Raw genomic sequence first — 19578 nt, forward strand, 5'->3', positions numbered from 1 at the left:
GGACAGACATTCGGCACGTAATACGCGATGGGCGAAGACAACCTGCACGCATCTTCGCGCCGCGAAGGTCAGCGCCTACGCGCTCGTGGGAAATATTCGCTAAACGCCGATCTAACGTCACGTGTAATGCACGGATCGCGGTCCGGACGGTGCTCTCGGCTGAGCGGCTGGCGGCTAGGCGCCCGCGACGTTTGCCGATTCGGTCGACGTACGACGCTCGACGGCGGCGACTGTCCACCTTGTCTCCTACCCCCATGATGCCGAACAGCTTATAGCACACTCCCAATGGCACCCCATCATATTGCAGTTCTCGGCGGCGGCCTTACCGGGCTCTCGTCCGCATACCACCTCTCGCATCGCTTTCCGAATGCATTAATAACGCTCGTAGAACGCTCTACACGCGTTGGAGGATGGGCGGAGAGCGAGCGGGTATCTCTCAAAGACCCGAAGGATGGCAGCGAAGCGTCAATACTCATCGAGGGCGGGCCTCGTACTTTGCGGCCGACCGCAAAGTCCGTGTTGGAGCTAGTGAGTACCAAGCTCTACACTCGCATTAAGAGAGCTGACAGGCCAGGTCACCCGTCTCGACTTGCTAGACGATCTAATTCTTGTCCCCCGCACCTCCCCTTCCGCAAAGAACAAGTACTTTCATATGCCCGGCCAGCCCGGGCTCCTCGCAGTACCATCGAGCTTCAAGGGCCTCATTAGTTCCCCCCTCGGTGCTTGTCTCACTCGCGCGGTTGCGAAAGAGGCTATGGCCTTTTCGAACCGAGACGACCTCAAGGATGAATCTTTCGACTCCTTCCTATGCCGTCGCTTCACCGCAGAGTTCGCCGAGAAGGTTGGCTCGGCCTTGGTACACGGCATCTTCGCTGCCGACTCCCGGAAGCTCAGCGTACGGGCCGCATTCCCCGTCCTTTGGGAGGCTGAGGAGTACGGCTGGGGCAGCGTTGTCCGAGGCTTCATCCGCGGACGACGTGAAGAGGATGTGGAAGAGTCTTACTACATCAGCAACCCCGTGCAAAAGGCCATGGAGGAGACTGCGGTGTTTTCCTTCCGAAACGGAATGGACACGGTCGCGCGCGCCACCGAGCATCACCTCTCAAAGCTCAAGAACGTCACTATATTGAAAGGCGCCGACGTTAAATCCTTGGGTGTGAATTCGAAGGACAAATCCATCGAGGTACGTCTCAGAATGCCTCAAATGCGTACAGATTACTGACACTCACTGTAGATCACCACCACCTCTCCCGAGCTCCCAGAAATACGCCCTACCCACGTCGTATCCACGCTACCCCTCCCAGCACTACACCGCGTCCTTACACCTACCAGCAACCTCCCCCACCTCACCACCAACCCCTACTCTACCGTCACCGTCTACAACCTCATCTTCCGCACTGACACCCCCACCCCCATCCACCCCGCGGGCTTCGGCTACCTCATCCCCCGCCCGCCTGGCGGGTACGAGCAGCCGCAAGCCAACAAGGAGGGCATCCTCGGCTGCGTCTTCGACTCGTGCGCGCTGTCTGCGCAGGACGTGATGCCCGGGCCGACGAAGTACACGAAGATGACGGTTATGACGGGCGGTCCGTACCAGAATAAGCCGCCTGCGCTGGACACGGTACTTCAGGCGCTCGCGCGGCACCTCGACTGGCCAGAGGTGTACGAGCCCGTGTACACGCGCGTGCGCGAGAATCGGGATTGCATACCTGTGCCAGCGCCGGGGCATTTGGAGCGGGTGGCGGAGTTGAGGCGGGTGCTGAAGGAGGGCGAGTGGCAGGGGAGGATGGAGGTGGTAGGGGCCGGAGTGGGTGGAGTGAGTGTTGGTGATTGCGTTGAGGCGGGGAGGTGGGTCGGCGAGGGATGGGGTCCGTCGACGCCGCAGATGGAGGACGATGAGTGCGACGACGAGTAGACTGTATCTCTATTGCTCCTATAATTTATGTGGCCATCGCCCGATGTTCTGAAGAGAGACGGTTGAGAGGGCCCTTCTCGAACAACATTGGCTTCACTTGCTTGAACATTCTCCCCTTGAAGGGTCGACGGCGTGCCACAAATTCCAATATATGAGCCCGATAAAGTCTTTTCCAACTATGCACAGCGATACAATGACGGAGACAGCGAGTACAGCTAGACGTGTAAACTAGTAACGATACAGTGCTAGGCAGGAAGCAGTTGAAACAGGGCAGGAAACGGAACAGATCTGGGGAGAAGACGGAAACAGAGCAATGGGGGCAAGACGGAGCTACTGAGTCAACATCAACAGACGGGGTATGAGTAGGGATACAGTAGATGAGAGTAGATGGATGATGACAGAACAGGGGGGCTAGAGATGTGATAATAAGTACAGTGTACAAGACGACAGTCAAACACCGAGGATAGCAACAAGAGGTAGATGCTCCGGACGACGAAGAGTAAAGGGACAACAGGCCGGTTCCAGTTATGGAGTATTGGGTGCGCAGTAAGCCAAGGACTACCATATCAGGTCCTCTGTATCACCATAAATCAGAAAGTTCTGCAGCCTTCGGTCCTTGAAGTCCCAGAGCTGGCGTAGGCATAGAGTATTCATGTCGGTGGCCTTGACTTCGACTCAGCACGAAAGTAAGCCCAGGACATGACGAAGACATACCTCGCCTGAAGGCGCACTGGAGCTCTTTGCGGGCCTCTCATGTACAAGTGGCACGAGACGGATCTTAGGCTGGAAAGGGCGTCAGGGTCGCCTTGAGCGAATGCAAGGACCACTCACGTTCGGTCGACCTGGAGGGAAGGATGACGGATCAGAGGGAGCTGAGGATGGCGAGGACGACGAGGCGTACGTTGGCTGAGTACTTGTGGGCGTGGACGTCGAGGAAGCCGCCAACCCTTGCTGGGACACGGCAGGAGTTAGTGTCTCCAAAGACATTGGCATTGTCAAAGCCAGGAATGTCGGATCCGTCGATAGATCCATGGCCGGCGAGGCGAAAACGGGTGCATCGGGATCGGCGGCACCGACCAACCGGTCGAAATCGGTGAAGCCATCATCATCATCATCATCGAACATCGCATCCGCCCGAGCGAGATTGGGGTTGGCCTGAGAAGAGTTGCTTGCAGCGTCGGCCGCTTTCTCTAGCTCATCTTCCGCGTTCTGGGGTTGCGATTCCCCCGGGTCGACGATCGGTGTAGCGACGGTGTATTCGACGATCTCCTTATCGCCAATTTTTTTGGGCAGATTGCGTATGCGCCTCTGGGCCGGAGCGCCATTGTTGTCAGCCTGCGTCGACGGCGTGGGCGTAGGCACTAAAGGAGCGGGCACAGCGCATGAGCTCGATGAATCGCCCATAACAGAGTCCGTCTTTGTGCTCGATGACGACGAGGGCAATGAAAGCGCGGTAATGACGGGGCTGGTGATGGGGGCGGAGTTCGAAGAAAGAGAGGAAGTGGCAGCGGTAGTCGTGTTGCACGCGGCCTTGACGGGCGCGGACCGGGCGGGTGAGAGGGAAGATGCTGCAGAAGGTGCGTTGGACATCTTCACATCAGGAGAGGTCGGCGTTGAAGTCGATGAAGCAGGTCGCAGGATACTCGTACGAGGCCTTGACTGAGTCGGGGCGGGTTGCCCTTTCGCCGCATTCTGAGAGGATGCCTACATTTCACGGGGCTTTCAACCTTAAGGTAGGTGGCATAACGGCTTAACCACTCACCACCGAAGGTCCGGCTGGCTTCTTGGCATCCGGCGGGAACTGGCGCTTGTCCTTGAACAGAATCGGTTTGTCCTCGGTCTCCTCTTTCTTCTCCGTCGGCCTCTTTGTCAAGGCAAAGCCAAACTTCCTTAGGGGCGGCTTCGCCGTGGAGGTATTGGCTGGGGCCTTTGCGCTACCGGCGTCAACACGCGATGCGGCAGGCGGCGACGATAAGGGCGAATTCTGCGTAGTGGAAACCGCAGGTTGGGCAGTCGTTGGCGCTGAAGGCGTGGAAGTAGATACTGTCGGAGAGGCCGCTTTCGATGGGCCGGATGGAGCAGGCGTCCGCGATGGTGTCGACGAAGAGGCAGATGGACTGGACTTGCCACTTACTGCCTGCGAGGCAGGAGGCGTGACGCTACTGGGCTTAGCGGGCGCGGAGCTCTGCGGGATGGACGAAGGGCCGGCTTTAGGAGCAGCAGGTGCAGGCGCGGGGGCCTTGGAAGGATCTGTCGGTTTCGCAGGAATCGCAGGCTGCTTCGAGACGTTCGAGGTCGCCTTGGGTGGGGTTGAGGCAGAAGGGCCCTGCGCTGGCTTAGGCGTCGTGCCGTTGGTTGATGGGACGCTGCTGCTGGCCGACGCCGCAGTGCTAGTGGGCTTCAAAGGCACACTGAACGTGGTTGGCGTTGTCACCTGACGAGGGGGTGATGGTTTCGGCGGCGTCGCTACCGGTGGTGGAGCAGGTGCGTTCTGTGGTGCCGCCACCACCTCCATCACAATCTCTGGAGACCGTACAACAGCCGGTGGCGGCGACAACGGTGCGGGTGTCACTGGCCGCGATGGCTGAGGTGTTGCGAGTGGGAACCATACTGGCGAAGGCCACGACTCCGGCAATTCGTCGTCGACTTCCATGGTAGGAGGCGCAGAGAGAGGTAGGATATCGGATGACAAAGTAGCAGAGCAATCTGCTTCCCAAGCGTCCTCCATCTCAATGTCATCAACGTCCATCTATGTGACAGTCAGCCAACGTCGCCGATGGTCATGCATACACGTACGAGGTCTGATTGCGGAGGAGGCGAAGGGTTGTGGATGAATGGCATCGGAATGTCGATCTGCAGAAGTAGAGCATAATCAATGAGCGACACGAAGTACACAAACAGTCGTGCTTACCTCCATCGGCTCAGCGACGGCCTGAGGTTCGGGGATATTGATGGGATGGATAGAGGTGATAGAAGAAGAGAAGGCAGGCATAGACGAGCCAACTGCAGCACCGCTGAACGCGTCGTTGTGAGTGGCCGTCTGATTTGACGACGGCTACGAGAATAGTCAAGAAAGGGCCAATCTGACCAGTACAAGACGACTCACAGTGACTTGAAGAGTGTTCGCGGGGAAAAGGGTAGGCTGCCCACTGGCGGCCGAGGGTGCAGCGACTGTGGGAGTCGGGGTAGGCTGGGCATACAACATGGGGAGTTGTGTACTGGGCTGCTGAGGTTGTTGCTGAGTTTGGGATGGGGTCTGTAGTTGCTGTGCTTCCTGCTTCAGAGCAGCTATACGCGCCAACACAGTCAGCCGGATCTCCTCTGGAGTCCGCTGCTGCTGCGGCTGCTATAAACGAGTTCAGTGATCTGCGCATATTATGGCGTTGGCGAAACGTCGCTTACAGGTTGCGAAGGAGGTGCCGAGGCAGGAGGGGCAAGGGTGACAGGCGCAGCCGGTGCACTTGTGGAAGTCGAGATCGGGAAAGGCAGCCCCGTTGCCGGACGTTGCTGGGCGGTTCCACTCGCGAAGAAAGTAGGAAAGGCCTGGAAGTAACATGTGAGTACAGGCAACCGGTGGAAATCGCGTCCACTCACTTGCAGGCCACTGGGGCTGGCAAGACTGCCGGCGGGCGTGCCGACAGCGGATTGCTGAGGCTGAGGACGAAGTTGCTGGGGGACGTTCTGACCCTGACCGAGGCGTGGCTGCAGGTTCATCGCCGGACGCTGCTGAAGAATGGGGGCTTGGGGTTGCGGTGTGGATTGCTACAACTGCATTAGAACCCACTGAAAGAGCCGCAGCAGGGGATAGCCTTACCGAAGGTGGTTGAGTGGATGCGGTAGTAGGGGTGCGGGGTGGGTTGGCAGCCATTACTGGCGCAGCTGAGAGGGAAAAGGGTAGGGTAGGGCCGGTGGTTTTCTGCAGCACGACCGGCGGGAGCGTCTTCGGCAACTACATGGTCGTTGTCAGTCAGATACGCGGACGGGCAACAGCAAAACACGTACCTGCAGGGATGCAGTGCCGGCGGAAGCAAGGGGTACGACGGGTTGCGGTTGAGTCTTCTGCTCTGTAGCAGCTTTGGCAATGGCCTGCTTCAGCCACTGGCCGGCAGTGCTCTGTGAGCGCGCCTTCTCCAGCGCTGCCTGTTCTTGAGCTTTCCTCTGCCGCTCCTTCTCGAGCGCGGCCAGCTCTTGCGCTTTTCGCTGGCGCTCCTTCTCCAGGGCGGCCTGCTCCTGAACTTTCCGCTGACGCTCTTCCTCTCGTGCGGCCTGCTCTCGCATCTGCCTCTGGCGCTCCTGCTCCTCCTGCTCCAGGCGCCTCTCCTCCGCCTCCCGTGCTAGGCGCTCTTGAAGCTGGCGGCGTTCTCTCTCCTCCTTGCTGCGTGCAGCCCGAAGGTCAGCCTCCCTCTTGCGCGCAGCGCGCTCTTCGCGCTTCTTGCGCTCCCGACGCTCTCGGCGTTCCGCACGCTCCCTTTGCGCAGCCGGGTTTGTGCGCGGGGACTCGTCTTGTGCGGATGGCTGCGGCTCAGAGGCCTGCGGCTCGGGGGTGGTAGGTTGAGAAGAGTTGGACACGGGCGCTTCGTTGTCGGACACAGGCGTCGACGATCGACTGGCATTGGGCGTGGACTGCGCGGTCGCAGAGGTGGAGCGAGACGAGGCAGCATGGAAGGCAGGCAGGTACGACAACAACAGAGACGCGCCGTCTCGCATCCAAAGCAGCCAGAACCATGCCTGCCAGCCGGCCATGTACACCTCAGCCAGCGGCGGCGTCAGGTAGATGAACGTGATGCACTCGTTCGTGAACTCCCGAATGCGGCCTTCGATGGAACCGACAATCATTGCATTGATGTTGTCGGCGTACCAGCAATGGAGTTTCCATTGATAGTCAAGGTAGCCGCATCCGCGATGCCAGGCAGCGACGACGCTCTTGCGAGCGCGCTCACGTAGGGCAACGAGGTAGCCGCGAACGGCACGGCTGCACGCGTTCCGGACGTAAAGCACATCATATTTGATGGCGGCGGGGTCGATGTTCAGATAGCCAACGACGATGGCGATGGGGATGCTGAGGAAGAACTCGATGATCTCCATGAAGTTGTAGCACACGATGTCGAAGGCGGCGCAGAGCAGGTTGAACACGGTGGACAGGACGGTGAAAGCGGGAGTACCGGGGCGCATGTTGTACAGGAGCATGAGGAGGAGGCCATAGTCCCAGAGGACGGCGAAGGCGGTGATGGTCATGGCGGCGGCGATGGGTGATGAGGTGGTCGGGGTTGGGCGTAAAGGTTGCTGACGGGGTGCGCGGGTCGCGGTCGCGAACCCGGGGCGTCTATTGTAACGCCAGTCTGCCATTGAGGATGGCGTCGAGATGGTTGGTGATAAGTTCCTTTGTTCTAGCGGACCGTGAGTGCGGATCTGTCGTCAAAGAGAGCGATAAGCGCCGTGCTCGTCAAAGACGGCGACGCCAGAAACTCACATCGGTCTTTGAGATTCTTCTTCAGGAAGGGTTGGGGGATGTGTTGGATGTGTTTGGGGGCAGTATCTCTTTGTGGCACTGTCATTGACCAGGTCAGCGCTTGCCGGGGACGATCCGCCACAAACGCAAGCACACCTAAATGTCCACGACGATGCTGTTGGTGTTGCTAGAAGTACTTGGGATAGCGATGCTGGGGCTTTCGTGAAGCTGGGACGGACGACGGACGCGGCGCCTATCGAGTATTGGCTACGACGATGACGGGACGGACGGCGATCTCGAGGACAAAGGGGATGAGAATGAAGCTACTGAGTATGCCTAACAAGCACGGATGTGCTCTGCAAGGCTGGATAAGATGGGCGCTTGAGGCACCTGCTGAAGTCTTCCTGGATGGTGGTAGGAAGAAAGGAGGGTGGGGGAGAAAGGGGAGGATAATGCTAGTGCTGTAGACCCCGGTCCCTGCGCCGAGGGGTCCTGGCACGCGGTTTGATGGGATCCCTTAGCCGAGTTTACGTGTGCGGCTGGTCTGTGGGATTCAGAAGGGTGAGTCTTGATAAGTCATTCTTCCCCTTTGGGCGATCCTTTGTTCTCTAGGAACGCGGAAGCATTCATCGCCCGTCCTGTGGGAGCGATGAGTACCTATAGCGACCTCTGCACTCACCAAGTGTCCTCCAGCTTCAGCGATGTCGCTGCCCCCGCCCCCTGCAGTGGGCGCCCTCGTGGGATGGCGATCACGATTCCGTCGACGCCACAGTTCCCATGCCGCGGCACATGGCCCAGTGAATAGTCCTTTTTGTTCTTCTTGTCTGCGGGCTTCCATTGCTGATCAACGCGGAGCGGCGAAGACAATAAGCGAGCGCCCGAGAGCGGCTGGGGGTCTGGATTGCAGAGATTGCTGCCTGATTGCTGCTCGGGAGTTGCGGTCCTGCTGAGCCGGGTAGAGCAAGGAGGGGGACGGGCCCCGGCGAACGTTGCGAGTCGCAACCTCGTCGGGGTCGTCGGGGGAACCTGTAGGGTAGAAGGGCCGATGGCTGCGATAAGCACATCAGTACTACGAGAGGGTACCCGACGGTCGTGCGGGACGCCTTCACGTCGTGCTGCGATGAGTAGAACAGGTGCATTGTGTGTTGCTTGGCAGAAATACATGTTGCGTGCTTGCAAGAAAGCAGGTAAAAATACAGAAAGTCGACGGTGTTCCCTCTCTCCAGGTCGATGATCATGCGCGACGGCCAGTTCACGTGGCATACCTAGATGTCGAGTTAGCGGATGGTCATGATTGCTCGCGGAAGATGGCGAGCAGGAAGGGTGAGTGACGGTATGGGACATACTTCTTCGTCCAGTCCTTGGCTGTGGCCAAGAACGCCGATTTCTCGGTCTTCAATTGCTAGCAAGAGGTCAGCCTTACGACAGTCAGAGCATGAAAGAGCGTACAGCGGCAATCTGCGGCTCGAATGGATCGTCGGGGCTGGGATTGTTGAGCTTTTCCTGAATGATGGACAGGACTAGCAATATGGATCAGATTGAGAGGGTATGTGCGAGAGATACAACGCGCACCAGTTGACAAGGTCACGGAAGGTTTCCACTACGATCGTGTACTCAGTCAAGATGTTCACCTGCGGAATGTAAGACGCACCTCGTCTCGCAGAATCGGTACGCATATTGCTCCTTCCTCATTGATGCCCGGGTGGTAGATCTTTGTCTGGAAGGTGACCGTAGGCGCCTTGAAAGGGAAGTTGGAGGGTAGCTCGAGGAGAAACTTGAAGTTCCCGCCCTTGTATGGCGATGTTGGGTCCGCCTTTATGATACAGTCCCACTTGAGGATGTCGTCTTCGCGAGGCTCTACAGTGAGGCCAACGATGGGGTTCTTCTTGATCTCGGCGAGCTCTTTCTGTACGCGTCTGGCGTAGCATCAGCGAGGGTCAGAGGTGTATATAAGCCTATCGCGCACCGTAGGGTGGTCATCGTGGTATGTGCAAGGCTGATGAGCGCGTCGCGTTGTCTCGGGGACCACACCTGACGCGAAGTCCGTCATTTGTGGCGTCCTTCGGCAACTGCCGTACTCTCACATTGTCCGCCAAGCCTTCGTTCGCCAAGATGTCACGGTCTTCTCGTCTGCTTTATGGCCACGGAAGGCTTTTAATGTCATGTTTCCCTCGTCCGTCGTTCGCGCTTGCTCTTTTGGTAAATTTCTTTCCCGGGTCGTCGACGTCGCATTCAGGGCAACGCATTACGCCCGTCGCAGCGTCATAGTCGACGCATGACGACCTTTCGCTGCTGCCAGACCCATAATTAGGCCTTCAGCCACCCGCAAGCTAGCAATGACATACCCAGACACGCTCCACCCGCGCGTCTCTATAAAGTCTGCCTCGACGTGAACTCTCTCCGACGACGAACCTGCGCGCGACCGCCATGCTCAACAAGCGCCCCCTCAACGCCTACTCTGCGGGTGTTAGCCCTGCGCCACGATTCCGCTTCCTGCCATGGATTCGCCTGCACGGGCTGGACCTGATCACGATGGCGCTCATGGGCGCGCTGGGCCTTGGGATTTACTGGGCCGACCCCGCGCCCAGCAGGTCCTTCCCCGTGTACTTCAGAGACGGGGAGATCGTGTACCCGCAGTACGCGTATCCCCTTCGCAAGGAGATTGTGCCCATTTATGCGGCGGCTCTCATTGCGTTCTTCGCCCCGTTCTTCTTCTTCTGCCTCTTCCAGTGGCGGAGGAGGAGCTTGGATGACTTGCTCACGACGACTATGGGACTACTGAAGAGCTTGATTACGGCGGCGGTGTTCCAGGTTCTTGGGCTTCATTTCCTTCGCGTGTGAAGCGATTAACGTGCTTCCAGGTCTGGCTCAAATGGCTTATTGGCGGCCTGCGTCCGCATTTCCTGACCGCCTGCCAACCTAATGTCGACCCCGCAAACCTCAATGGTGTGGGCTTCGGTTCGATCTACTTCGACCGCACCGTCTGCACCGGCGACCGTGACCAAATTAACGACTCCCTCGAATCCTTCCCATCTGGCCATTCGACTGCAGGATGGGCTGGCCTCTTCTATCTCGCACTGTACTTCAACGCGCAGCTGAAGGTCATGAGCGCGCACAACCCCGCGTACTGGAAAATGATCCTGTTCTTCTCTCCCCTGCTCGGTGCGACGCTCATCTCTGGCGCTCTGACTATTGACGAATGTGAGTCTACCTCGAAGATGAGCGGCGATCATATGCTGATTCGATTCTCAGACCACCACTGGTACGACGTGCTCGCTGGTGCGATCATTGGTACTTCGACCGCCATCGTCGCCTACCGTCAGACCTTCGCCGCCATCCTGGACTTCCGCTTCAACCACATCCTCCTCCCGCGCACCACGTCCATGTTCCACCGCATGCCCTACTTCCCCGAGCGTGCAATGACGGACGGACGTGCTGGCGGGATTATGCAGCAACTGCCGTACTTCAACTACCACCCGGGCTACGACTACACGACATCGTCGCTGCCGTTCACGCGCGACGGTGGCTGGGGATGGGGTCAGGAGGCGTTCGCTGGCGCGCCGAACGACGCGTCGGGCTTGGGAGGGTTCGGCGGTGGGACGATGGGTGGTGTTCCCCCTTCGGGTGCCCATCACACTGGCGGAGGCGCGCTGGGCAGGGCCGAGGCTGGCTACGGAAATGGCGCAGGCAATCGCATCTAATCCCTTTCGTGACCTTCAAAGTTCTGTTACCTTTTCACTTGCCTGTACTCACTTGGTTTTGGACTGCTTTCGAACGCAACTGTACTCCTTATGTTGTTACGACCTGTACTACCTGCTACTTCCGATATTGCTCTCTCAATACCCGATTTGTGAGTGTGCTGACTTGATCTAAAACCAGAAGGGATGAGCGCGAGCACTGTGCGTCGAGGTAGATGGTCTCTTGCCATTGACTGCCTTGTGGACCTTGCAGGACCCTGAACTGACCCTGAAGACCCCAGAAACCATCATGATCATCACGCGTTGTGAGCGGGACTAAATCTGCGCAGAGTGATGGTGGATGGGAAATTCCCCTAATGGGAATACTGAACCGATGGGGAAGCGAGCGCGTGTGTCAAAAAATCCTGTGGTGCGAGGCAGGCAGCCGGCGCTTGATATCGGCCCCCACCAGTTGCTGTAGCCCTCCCCATCGTCCTCCTCGACAGAGAAGACCCTCCGACGGCTCCCTGATTGTTGCTCGAGACTCTCAGACCCGTACTTCCCGAGAAGGACGCGATGCGCTGGCACTATCCACGACAAGATAGGCGTCGACAACAGCGACGCCGAGCACCTCCATCCCACCCTGCACCCTCGGCGACACGCTCAAACCTTGGCGCGAGGTCTGGTCAACGGCAGTCCGAGCCCTGAGAGGGATTCGTGCCCGTCGCGGCCACCACCCGAATTATTGGATGAGACGGCGATCGGAGCAACGCCAGGCGCCTCGTCGGCTTTCATCACGTCTGACCGACACATATATTCCAGGTGGAGGGGATGAGATGTGAGTGGACTCCCTGCCGTCTCCATCGCTCTTGCTTTCAGGAAGGACGTACCTCTTCGCGCCATGTCAAAGCCCATCCTACCGCCTGTTCCCCCCCACAACCCCACCCACTCCCGCTATATCTCTCTCAGCCGCGGACTCAAGGTCCATATCACTCTGGGTTCAATGCTGTCGATTATTACTCGCGGTATGTGCGGTGGTGGTGGTACATTTCGCGCTAAGGCGCCGAACAAACAAAAACAAGACAGACAAACAAAGCTCACGAACAAAGTCCTTATACATTCCTTCCTTCCTTCATTCTCAGCATCCCTCTAAAACTCCAGGCTCACAGCTCCGCAGGTACAACTCTTTGGTCCTGCCACTGGGCCGTGAAGCGGGGACGCTGGCGACCCGCTCGAGCGCTCGCCTCAACCGAGGAAGAACTCGACGGAGCTCCTGCGGACGGTAGTCAGCTCTCTATTCTCGGACCTGCACGCGAAGGCACTCACTCGTCGTCGTCAGACACGTAGCTGTCCTCGTCGGACCGATGAACGTCGGTGATAGACATGTCGCGGACGGAGTCGTCGTCGGTGGTCGACCAGTCTTCATAGGGCACGCGGAACCTGAGTGGAGGGGACTTCGGGACGAGTGACTCGGGCGCCGCGACTATGATCTGGTCCTCGCGGGCCCCAAGGATCCTACGGCCGGACAAGGGGCGGCGCGCGCCATTCGGGCGGGTGCCAACGATGGGCACAGCCCGCGGGGGCCGCTCGTTCTCCTTGTTCGAGGTGTCGGGCGGAGGGGGTGGCGGCGGGCCCTGCGGCGCTGGCGGCAGGGGCGACGGGACGCTCAAGTCCGTGCTGTGGCACATCTCTTCCCAGTACTCGAGCCAGTCGGCGCGATCCTCGCGCATCTCCTCCCGCAGGAGCAGCTGCGGGTCGGCCACCTCGTTGACGAAGTCCCATCCGATACGCGCCATGAAGGCCTCCCACGAGCCGAATTCCCAGCGGTCGTGGATACGGGTTGGGATGGTACGCCAGTGGGAGAAGCCCCACTCGCTCACGTGACGGTACAGAGGCACGGCCCTCTGGTCGGGCTCGGCGAAGTCGTACCAGCCGTTGCTGTACGAGAGGAGCTGGCCCTCGGTGGTATTGCAGTAGGGGACGATCCAGGCCTGTGCCGTGGGAGGTATCTGGGGACGGTCAGGCCGGTTGCATGCGACGAGCAGGACGGTGCGCGCACCATCTCCTTGATCATACGGCATTGCTCGACCTCCTCCAGCATACGCTTGAAAGCTTCGTCCTCTTCGAGGTCCTGTGGATGGCAGCATGAGTACGACGGCACCGACGCTGGATCGTTGACACGCACCTCTGTCTCCGACGAACTACCCTCTGTGGCCTCATCCTCCGCGTCCTCCTTCGCATCCTCCGCGTCGACGACTGCGTTTGCGCTATCGTCCCCCTGGTGATGAAAGCATAAGCAGGTTTCCGGCGTTGTAGGCACGAGAACACGCACCTCGACCGCGGACAATGCATCCTCAATGTTCACATTCTCCTCGTTCTCCGACGCATCGCCCTCCTCGTCCTGCGCATTCTCCGCGTCCCAACCCTCGACGACAGCCCGCAATACCGCGTCGTACTCCGCCGATAAATGGATCCTCGCCTCTAGGTCCGCCATATGCTCCTCGGGCGTCGCGGAATCGCGATTCCTTGCACGATACGCGTCGTCCGCCGCCATAACGTTGGCGATGCGCGCAGCCAGATCCCCCCGGGGCCACGGTGCAAGGGTCGTCTCCATGGTTGTTCTACTGTGCTATGGCTAGGATGTGCGATGGCTAGGGTGTGCAAGGCAGGGGAATACTCGACGCGACGCGGCCGTCAAGCAGGATGGTTGACGAAAAGGGCAGGTTGCGCTCACGTGCACCCTAAAATACTGCGGACCGCCCCCCTCCCAGCCCAAACGCGCGTACCCTGGTGCAAACAGGGTCAATGCGTCCTTTAAGAGGCCTCTGAAAGGCTACGGGGAATTGGCTGGGGCAGGGGAATACACAGATTTTCGACCCGGGGCGTGCAGACCTTATCTTGCGAGCTATCTCGCTCAAGATGCATTTTTGAGCGCCGGACCAAGCTCGCCAGGGCCTTCATTGAGTAGCGCTGCTTGGGGGTCCATACTGCACGAATGCAGAGGTGGCCATACGACTAGCCCAAGCATCTCTGCAGGTATACCTGATCTCAGGTGAGTTCCGCTTTGAACCCACCGTTAAGAAATTCTGCGTCGCCAGTATGTGCATATACTACAGTCAGGACATTTCGTCCTTCGGATGCGCTACTCGTACAATGTATATAAACCATTCTAGCCCACTTCCCCCGCCCTCCGAACTGAAGCTGACCTCCCTCTCAGACGCAGAACACAGCATTGTTGTCGCAGAGGCCATTGGAGCAGACCCGTGCCTACAAAGACCTGCGCGCGCGCGCAGGACGAGACATCCGAGTCTGCCGCATCCGCACTGGGAGGTTCTCCTCGTCCTCCACTTGAACTGCAGCATCCGCAACGGCTTGCCTCTCACCCCTCCTGGCCCGCACCTTTTTGCCTGAGCGGGCTCCGCGCGGACGTCGTTGGGAAACGACGTTGCGCTCTCGCTCTCGGCCGCGTTCCTGCATTGGCACGGCTGCCGCAACTCGGTCGGTGTCGTGCACCTTCGTCTCCTCCGCTGGGTCCTCGGGTGCGACCTTCGTGCATGTCTTGTGTGTGGGCTCGCCATCGGGGATGTCTACTTTGGTCACGAAGCCATCGGGGTCTTCGACGAGGATGAGCGGGACGTTGCATCGCACGACGGGCATGGCGTCAGGAATCTTCGCAGCCTTTACGAAGCCCTCGGGATCGGTGACGAGGATATTGGGTATAGGTCGCCACTCGGTCCGATCGGCGTCGAGGGCGACGAGGTGCATTGGGGCAACGTTCTCCTTCGAGGCGAAGAGTTCGATGAAGCCGTCGACACAACGCTTGACGCAGTAGCCTTCAGTGTTGCGCTTGACGGTCACCGTGTACGAGAGCGACATGGCCGGAAACTGGCTGTGGTCAGATTTGACAGGTCGACGACGACGAGTGGCGAGCGCACCTGCTCCCCCCGGTTTACCCTCATAGCACCCTTCAGTTTTGTGGCTACGCTGGCGACATCTTCCGCAGGACTCTGAATCGCATGGTCAGCCCAAGGACCACAGAAAAGGAACGCGACACGCACTTCGATGCCCGATTGCAAGCTCTCGCTCCGCGGCGGCTCGCCCGCCCATCTCGACCACTCGTTCAACTGCGGCACCTGCAATAGGTCCGTCGTGCGTGTCTTCGCCAATGCCACTATGATTTCTGCTGTCGGCGATTGTGTCGCTCGTCCACCGGCCGATTCGTCGTGGACGCCACTCGGCACGTCGAGTGTGCTGTTCGCTTGGGATGCTGCGCTCATGTTCGTTGCTCGACGCCGATGATGATGCAGTGGCAGAGTCCGGCGCCAGGTCAAGAGCGCAATGACCAACAACGCGGGCCAGGTGAAGGTCGAAGGGCAAGAGCAGTGCTCACGTGCAGATCATTGTTCAAGGCGCGACGGGCCAAACCCCATTTGGTCAAAAACAAACACACAATGGAAACGACGCTACTGGGAGCCTATACTGCCTCTGACAGGCTGCAAGGCACTGGAGCAATGGGGCAGAATCATCAGGAGGCAGCTCGCTGACCAGGTCTTGTCGCGAATCCGTGCGCCACTCGTCCCTGCCATGAAAACGTTGTTGCACTGACCTGCCATTCGGTATCGATAGGTGAGTACTGTATACTTTCCCGTTCTCCATATCTGTGCTTCGACTTCTTCTTTTGTATACAGTCTGCCCGTCTGATTTGGGCAGCGTGATCACCACGCAGACACACAGGCGGGTTCATGGACTTCGTTTACACTTCTTTCGCTCGTATACCTAATGTACATATCGTTCCTACAATATCGATTGTCCATTTCCCAACATCGGAGTCATCGTGAACTGACCAATTGTCAGCGAGCGAGCCTCCCCATCGAGAGGGCAATATCCTGAGGGCGCCTGTCGCCGACATGCAAGGCGTTGGCTCAGGCAGTCCACACCATGTTCTCGCGAGAGATCGGCAGCCGCGCTCGCGACAATGACTTCCCACCGTTATTGAGCATGCTTGCGTTGGGGCGCATATTCTCCTTCTCGGCGTAGCGATCCTCGGCACCGCGGGTCGTGGGCTTGCTGCGCGCAGAGGATTCGTTCTTGTTGATGCTCATGAGTGCCGTGACCTCGTCGTCGAAGATGCGGGACAGGCGGTTCAAGCTCGTCAGGCTCTGGGTACGGCGCATCCCCCCGCGCGTCGCGGGGAAGCTGCTGCAGCAGTCGTCAGCGAGGTTCGCTTGTTGCTCGCCATCGACGGACCTTGGTGCGATGCCGGCGGCAATGGAGTCCCCAACCTGCGCAGCCCTTCTAGCCTCCCTCGCCCGCTTTCTGTGCTCGCTCTTGCCTGCGCGTCTCCCCCTCTTATTCTTGGAACCCCCGTCGTTGTCAGCCTGGCGTTCCTCAACGGAACTCTCCGTGTCGGGCTCGAGGGTGGTGGAGATCGGGCCATTTTCGTAGAAGCCGTCGGCGTCGCGGACGAGGTTCAGTCTGCGTATGTTGACCGGCAGGCCGAGAGGGATGCCGCTGTGGTCTATGTGGTTCGGAGTAGCCCGCTGGCCGTGCATCAGCGACTGCTGAACACAGACGGTAAGGACGGAAGGCAGTAGGTTCGGACATGCAAGACTCACCGAGTTTGCAGCATCCAATGCTCCTCCTGCCATCCACAACGCTCCTTCACCGACCCAGGGCAAGGTCTGAATGCCATGGACATCAGAACAGGGCGAAACAGCGACAGACAGTATACGCACCTGCGCAGTCTCCCTGAACATGACATCCTCCAACACTCCCTGGTGGTACCCATGTGCGACGGCGCTCATCTTCGAGGCAACTTTTCTGGAGGTGGTGGAGAGGAGTTCTCGACGACGGACAGGCGAAAGGACGAAAGTTGACTTTCGAGTGGCGTGCACCGTCAAGAAGGAGGACAAGTTGTGATGGGAAAACGATCAACACTTTCCACCTTTTTATACTGGGACCCCCTTCCTTCCCCCTCCCCCCCTACTCAGATGCTTTCGCCTCTCTCAGACCATGTACGAGCTGCCAGATTTCGTCCGCAACCAGGGATAACAGCGCAAAAATTCGAATTCAATCTTTGGATGGCAAGTTTTCGCAACTGCGCCCTCTGCCCATTTTGCAACGTCATCCGGTGCGTTCGCCGTGCCCTATGAGTCTCTGAACGATCTCACTGTTCCTACAGAACTAGTCTTATGCCCTAGGGGGGCTTTCATCCGTTTCAGCCGCGCAAAAATCCATGCCTTTGGCCAGCATGTTTTTCCGGATGCGACGACGCGCGTACTCTCATCGGCGCTTTTTTTCGCACGGTTTTATCGGTCGCGACGCGCGCGAGACGATTTCTGAAGTGCAGGCATGGCCGTCTATGAGCAGGGGCTCGACCTGATTGTACGTGCTCCTTGATGTCCTGGGTTGACTTTGTGTCGGCAGTATGGCTTCCTCGACCTCTATGGCTCGCCAGGCCTATCGCGCGTAACTCTCGTGCATCTAGAAAATCACGAATGACCGTCCTCATCCGTTTCCGCCGCTTCTGCATTCTTTGACGCGCTCTAACAAGCAACCCATGCAACTGCTCACTACTCTCCGTCTCCGACCCCCCCTACCGTCGCTCCCACGAGGTTATCACGTTACTCGCGCGTGCGTCGCCGCAAACTTGCATCTTCAACCTGCGGGCCCACGTTAGCTTCGCCTTCTGACGCCAGCGATGTGTCTTGCACGGCACGGACGGTCTTGCGAGGAGGGGTGTTTACGGGTTCATATTCGTTTCACTACCATACAGATACATAGTGTACAAGAGTAGCCAGATGAAATACGAGGAAATTCAGCAACAGATGTAGGAGAGAATCGAGCAAGCGAAATAGTGCAGTCGAAGCAAGAAGAAAGGTCAGATACAGATACATAGTCGTACAGCTGCCGTTGACTAGAGCGAAAGACAACCAAGAACAACAGGAACGATTGCGACTCGGCGAAACGCGCGAGCGGGGCGAACAGCGGGCGTGCGCTTAGCGAGCAGTCCAACCGCACAGATCACGTAGCCTACAAACGAAGTCAATCGCTGCAACGCAACGGGCGAACGGAAGGCACTGACCTTGACCGCACGCTTGCTCATCCTCGTCTCCTTCGCGGCAGCAGGCTTCGCCGCCGACTTCGTGTTCTCCTTCGCCTTGGGCTTCGCAGCAGCTTTCTTCTCAGCGGGCGCCTGCGGAGCGATGTCAGAGCACAGTCGGTGGCGTGGAACGTTCCCGAGCGGCGCAACCCAGGAACTACGGGAATATAAACACACCTTCTTCGCAGCCGGCGCCTTCTTGGCCGCACCTGCCTCTTTCTTCGCCACACTCGTCTTCTTCCCGTTCTCCGACGGCTTCTTCGTCACCGCTGCTTTCTTCGTCGTCGTAGCCGGTTTCTTGGCCGTTGTGGCGGCTTTCTTAGGGGCAGACTCTTTCTTCTCAGCCGTGGATTTCTCAGCGGCGGGTTTCTTCGCCAGCGCCGCCTTGTTGCGCCCTCCGCTCCCGTATGTCTTCGTCACCTTGCCCTTGACGAGCGGCGGACTGGTCACAGTGCCCGCGACACGACCGGACTTGGTCGTTGTGGTGTTCGTGGCCTTGGGCTTGGTGGCGAGGGGGGTGGGTTTCTTGGCGGCAGCAGCTTTCTTCGCGGTCGTGGACTTCTTCGCGGCGGCGTTCGCCTTCGCAGTGGAGGCTTTCTTGGCTGGCGGGCTCGTCTTCTTCGTCGCGGAGGGCGCGTTGGGTTTCTTGACCCCGGCAGGCTTCTTGGAGGTAGATGCGGGCTTCTTGACCACAGGGGTAGCGTTCTGGGATGATGCATGAGAAACGAGGTACCGCACAAGTGAGGTACACTCTCACCTCCTTAGAGGCTTCCGCAACATGGTTCTTGGGTGCGAGTTTGACCTTGCCGGATGGGCCTGCGAGGGGGGGAAGGTCAACATTTACGTTACCACCTGACACATGCGTACGCACCCTTCGGGAGCACAAACGTCCCCTTCTCAGCTCCAGAGGTGATAGCACGGTTCAGCTGACTCGCAGTGGTCGCATTGACCTCGATATGGTACTTGGATTCGACGAACTGGGGGAGGGGGAACAAGGTAAGGCGCCCATCCACCTGAATCATCGGGCGAAGTCGCACCTTCTTGATCGTTGGACGACTCACGCCAGTCCTCGCCTCCTCAGGATGACTAGTGATGCACTCCTACATCGCCAAAGAGACGTTGCGTCAGCCCAAGTCCTACAAACCAGCCCCGCACCCCGCCTGCGCACCGTTATCATCGCCACCCACGTCGGGTGCGCCACGGCGCCGGCCTTGCTTGCGGGCTTGTTCGCCGCGGTCTTGCTGGTAGGCTTATTCGGTGAGGTGGGCATAATTGCGGGAGCTCCGGAGGGTAGCAATCGGGAGATTCAGGGTACACGAGGGAAAGGGGGGAATGCGAGGGGAAGAAGGGCAGACGTCAAACCCTCTGCCGCCAGCTTCATATAGTGAGCATCACGTGGCGACGCACAGACCCGCTCGCCTTTGGCGTCCATTGC

General features: G+C 58.7%; 8 protein-coding genes across 8 annotated transcripts; 2 read left to right on the forward strand and 6 right to left on the reverse strand.

Annotated features, from left to right (window-relative positions):
- Window positions 1-195: 195 nt before the first annotated feature.
- SCHCODRAFT_02525011 (Protoporphyrinogen oxidase) lies at window positions 196-2042 on the forward strand. Its single transcript, XM_050343507.1, has 3 exons — window positions 196-528; window positions 575-1183; window positions 1235-2042. The coding sequence occupies exons 1-3, from the start codon at window positions 286-288 to the stop codon at window positions 1913-1915; spliced, it is 1533 nt and encodes a 510-aa protein (XP_050202876.1). The 5' UTR covers window positions 196-285; the 3' UTR covers window positions 1916-2042.
- Window positions 1929-2625, reverse strand: SCHCODRAFT_02022391 (uncharacterized protein). The gene has a single exon (XM_050341550.1). It carries the CDS (start codon window positions 2478-2480, stop codon window positions 1941-1943), a length of 540 nt encoding a protein of 179 aa, XP_050202877.1. The 5' UTR covers window positions 2481-2625; the 3' UTR covers window positions 1929-1940.
- SCHCODRAFT_01210331 (uncharacterized protein) lies at window positions 2068-7150 on the reverse strand (the record flags this gene model as incomplete). Its single annotated transcript, XM_050341248.1, has 11 exons — window positions 2068-2578; window positions 2630-2698; window positions 2747-3619; window positions 3678-4664; window positions 4712-4768; window positions 4827-4970; window positions 5022-5261; window positions 5318-5458; window positions 5510-5677; window positions 5730-5864; window positions 5918-7150. The coding sequence occupies 11 exons, from the start codon at window positions 7148-7150 to the stop codon at window positions 2474-2476; spliced, it is 4152 nt and encodes a 1383-aa protein (XP_050202878.1). The 3' UTR covers window positions 2068-2473.
- A 785-nt stretch (window positions 7151-7935) lies between these two features.
- On the reverse strand, window positions 7936-8887 carry SCHCODRAFT_02022394 (uncharacterized protein). Its single transcript, XM_050341551.1, has 2 exons — window positions 8711-8887; window positions 7936-8629 (listed from the first exon to the last, which is right to left on the reverse strand). Exon 2 carries the CDS (start codon window positions 8625-8627, stop codon window positions 8040-8042), a length of 588 nt encoding a protein of 195 aa, XP_050202879.1. The 5' UTR covers window positions 8628-8629; window positions 8711-8887; the 3' UTR covers window positions 7936-8039.
- On the reverse strand, window positions 8248-9370 carry SCHCODRAFT_02606330 (UBC-like protein). Its single transcript, XM_003035107.2, has 6 exons — window positions 9331-9370; window positions 9016-9280; window positions 8937-8964; window positions 8814-8884; window positions 8711-8766; window positions 8248-8629 (listed from the first exon to the last, which is right to left on the reverse strand). Exons 1-6 carry the CDS (start codon window positions 9342-9344, stop codon window positions 8617-8619), a joined length of 447 nt encoding a protein of 148 aa, XP_003035153.2. The 5' UTR covers window positions 9345-9370; the 3' UTR covers window positions 8248-8616.
- A 229-nt stretch (window positions 9371-9599) lies between these two features.
- Window positions 9600-11227, forward strand: SCHCODRAFT_02606333 (acid phosphatase/Vanadium-dependent haloperoxidase). Its single transcript, XM_003035936.2, has 3 exons — window positions 9600-10175; window positions 10226-10565; window positions 10617-11227. The coding sequence occupies exons 1-3, from the start codon at window positions 9792-9794 to the stop codon at window positions 11063-11065; spliced, it is 1173 nt and encodes a 390-aa protein (XP_003035982.1). The 5' UTR covers window positions 9600-9791; the 3' UTR covers window positions 11066-11227.
- Window positions 11228-12286: 1059 nt separating this feature from the next.
- Window positions 12287-16980, reverse strand: SCHCODRAFT_02561635 (uncharacterized protein; the record flags this gene model as incomplete). The annotated part of the gene is made up of 11 exons (XM_003035106.2): window positions 16777-16980; window positions 16657-16722; window positions 15979-16581; window positions 15100-15174; window positions 14977-15048; window positions 14441-14926; window positions 13374-13670; window positions 13227-13319; window positions 13101-13172; window positions 12368-13050; window positions 12287-12314 (listed from the first exon to the last, which is right to left on the reverse strand). The coding sequence occupies exons 1-11, from the start codon at window positions 16843-16845 to the stop codon at window positions 12287-12289; spliced, it is 2544 nt and encodes an 847-aa protein (XP_003035152.1). The 5' UTR covers window positions 16846-16980.
- Window positions 16981-17777: 797 nt separating this feature from the next.
- SCHCODRAFT_02606344 (uncharacterized protein) lies at window positions 17778-19519 on the reverse strand. Its single transcript, XM_003035105.2, has 7 exons — window positions 19312-19519; window positions 19181-19243; window positions 19015-19120; window positions 18901-18959; window positions 18321-18848; window positions 18126-18236; window positions 17778-18073 (listed from the first exon to the last, which is right to left on the reverse strand). Exons 1-7 carry the CDS (start codon window positions 19411-19413, stop codon window positions 18065-18067), a joined length of 978 nt encoding a protein of 325 aa, XP_003035151.1. The 5' UTR covers window positions 19414-19519; the 3' UTR covers window positions 17778-18064.
- Window positions 19520-19578: the final 59 nt, after the last annotated feature.

The sequence above is a fragment of the Schizophyllum commune genome, assembly GCF_000143185.2.
Source record: "Schizophyllum commune H4-8 unplaced genomic scaffold SCHCOscaffold_1, whole genome shotgun sequence".
Classification (NCBI taxonomy): Eukaryota; Fungi; Basidiomycota; class Agaricomycetes; order Agaricales; family Schizophyllaceae; genus Schizophyllum; species Schizophyllum commune.

Bases quoted from the DNA above. Each gene is read 5' to 3' on its own strand.
- SCHCODRAFT_02525011 (XM_050343507.1), top strand. From the start codon at position 286: ATGGCACCCCATCATATTGCAGTTCTCGGCGGCGGCCTTACCGGGCTC. The intron at 529-574 runs GTGAGTACCAAG...CTGACAGGCCAG, and splicing joins CAAAGTCCGTGTTGGAGCTA to GTCACCCGTCTCGACTTGCT. The intron at 1,184-1,234 runs GTACGTCTCAGA...CACTCACTGTAG, and splicing joins CGAAGGACAAATCCATCGAG to ATCACCACCACCTCTCCCGA.
- SCHCODRAFT_02022391 (XM_050341550.1), bottom strand. From the start codon at position 2,480: ATGGTAGTCCTTGGCTTACTGCGCACCCAATACTCCATAACTGGAACC.
- SCHCODRAFT_02022394 (XM_050341551.1), bottom strand. From the start codon at position 8,627: ATGCCACGTGAACTGGCCGTCGCGCATGATCATCGACCTGGAGAGAGG.
- SCHCODRAFT_02606330 (XM_003035107.2), bottom strand. The intron at 8,965-9,015 runs GTGCGTCTTACA...ACACGATCGTAG, and splicing joins TACCGATTCTGCGAGACGAG to TGGAAACCTTCCGTGACCTT. The intron at 8,767-8,813 runs GTACGCTCTTTC...ACCTCTTGCTAG, and splicing joins TCGAGCCGCAGATTGCCGCT to CAATTGAAGACCGAGAAATC.
- SCHCODRAFT_02606333 (XM_003035936.2), top strand. From the start codon at position 9,792: ATGCTCAACAAGCGCCCCCTCAACGCCTACTCTGCGGGTGTTAGCCCT. The intron at 10,176-10,225 runs GTTCTTGGGCTT...ACGTGCTTCCAG, and splicing joins TTACGGCGGCGGTGTTCCAG to GTCTGGCTCAAATGGCTTAT. The intron at 10,566-10,616 runs GTGAGTCTACCT...TTCGATTCTCAG, and splicing joins CGCTCTGACTATTGACGAAT to ACCACCACTGGTACGACGTG.
- SCHCODRAFT_02606344 (XM_003035105.2), bottom strand. From the start codon at position 19,413: ATGCCCACCTCACCGAATAAGCCTACCAGCAAGACCGCGGCGAACAAG. The intron at 18,849-18,900 runs GTGAGAGTGTAC...GCATCATCCCAG, and splicing joins TTGCGGAAGCCTCTAAGGAG to AACGCTACCCCTGTGGTCAA. The intron at 18,237-18,320 runs GTGTGTTTATAT...ATCGCTCCGCAG, and splicing joins AGGCGCCGGCTGCGAAGAAG to GCGCCCGCTGAGAAGAAAGC.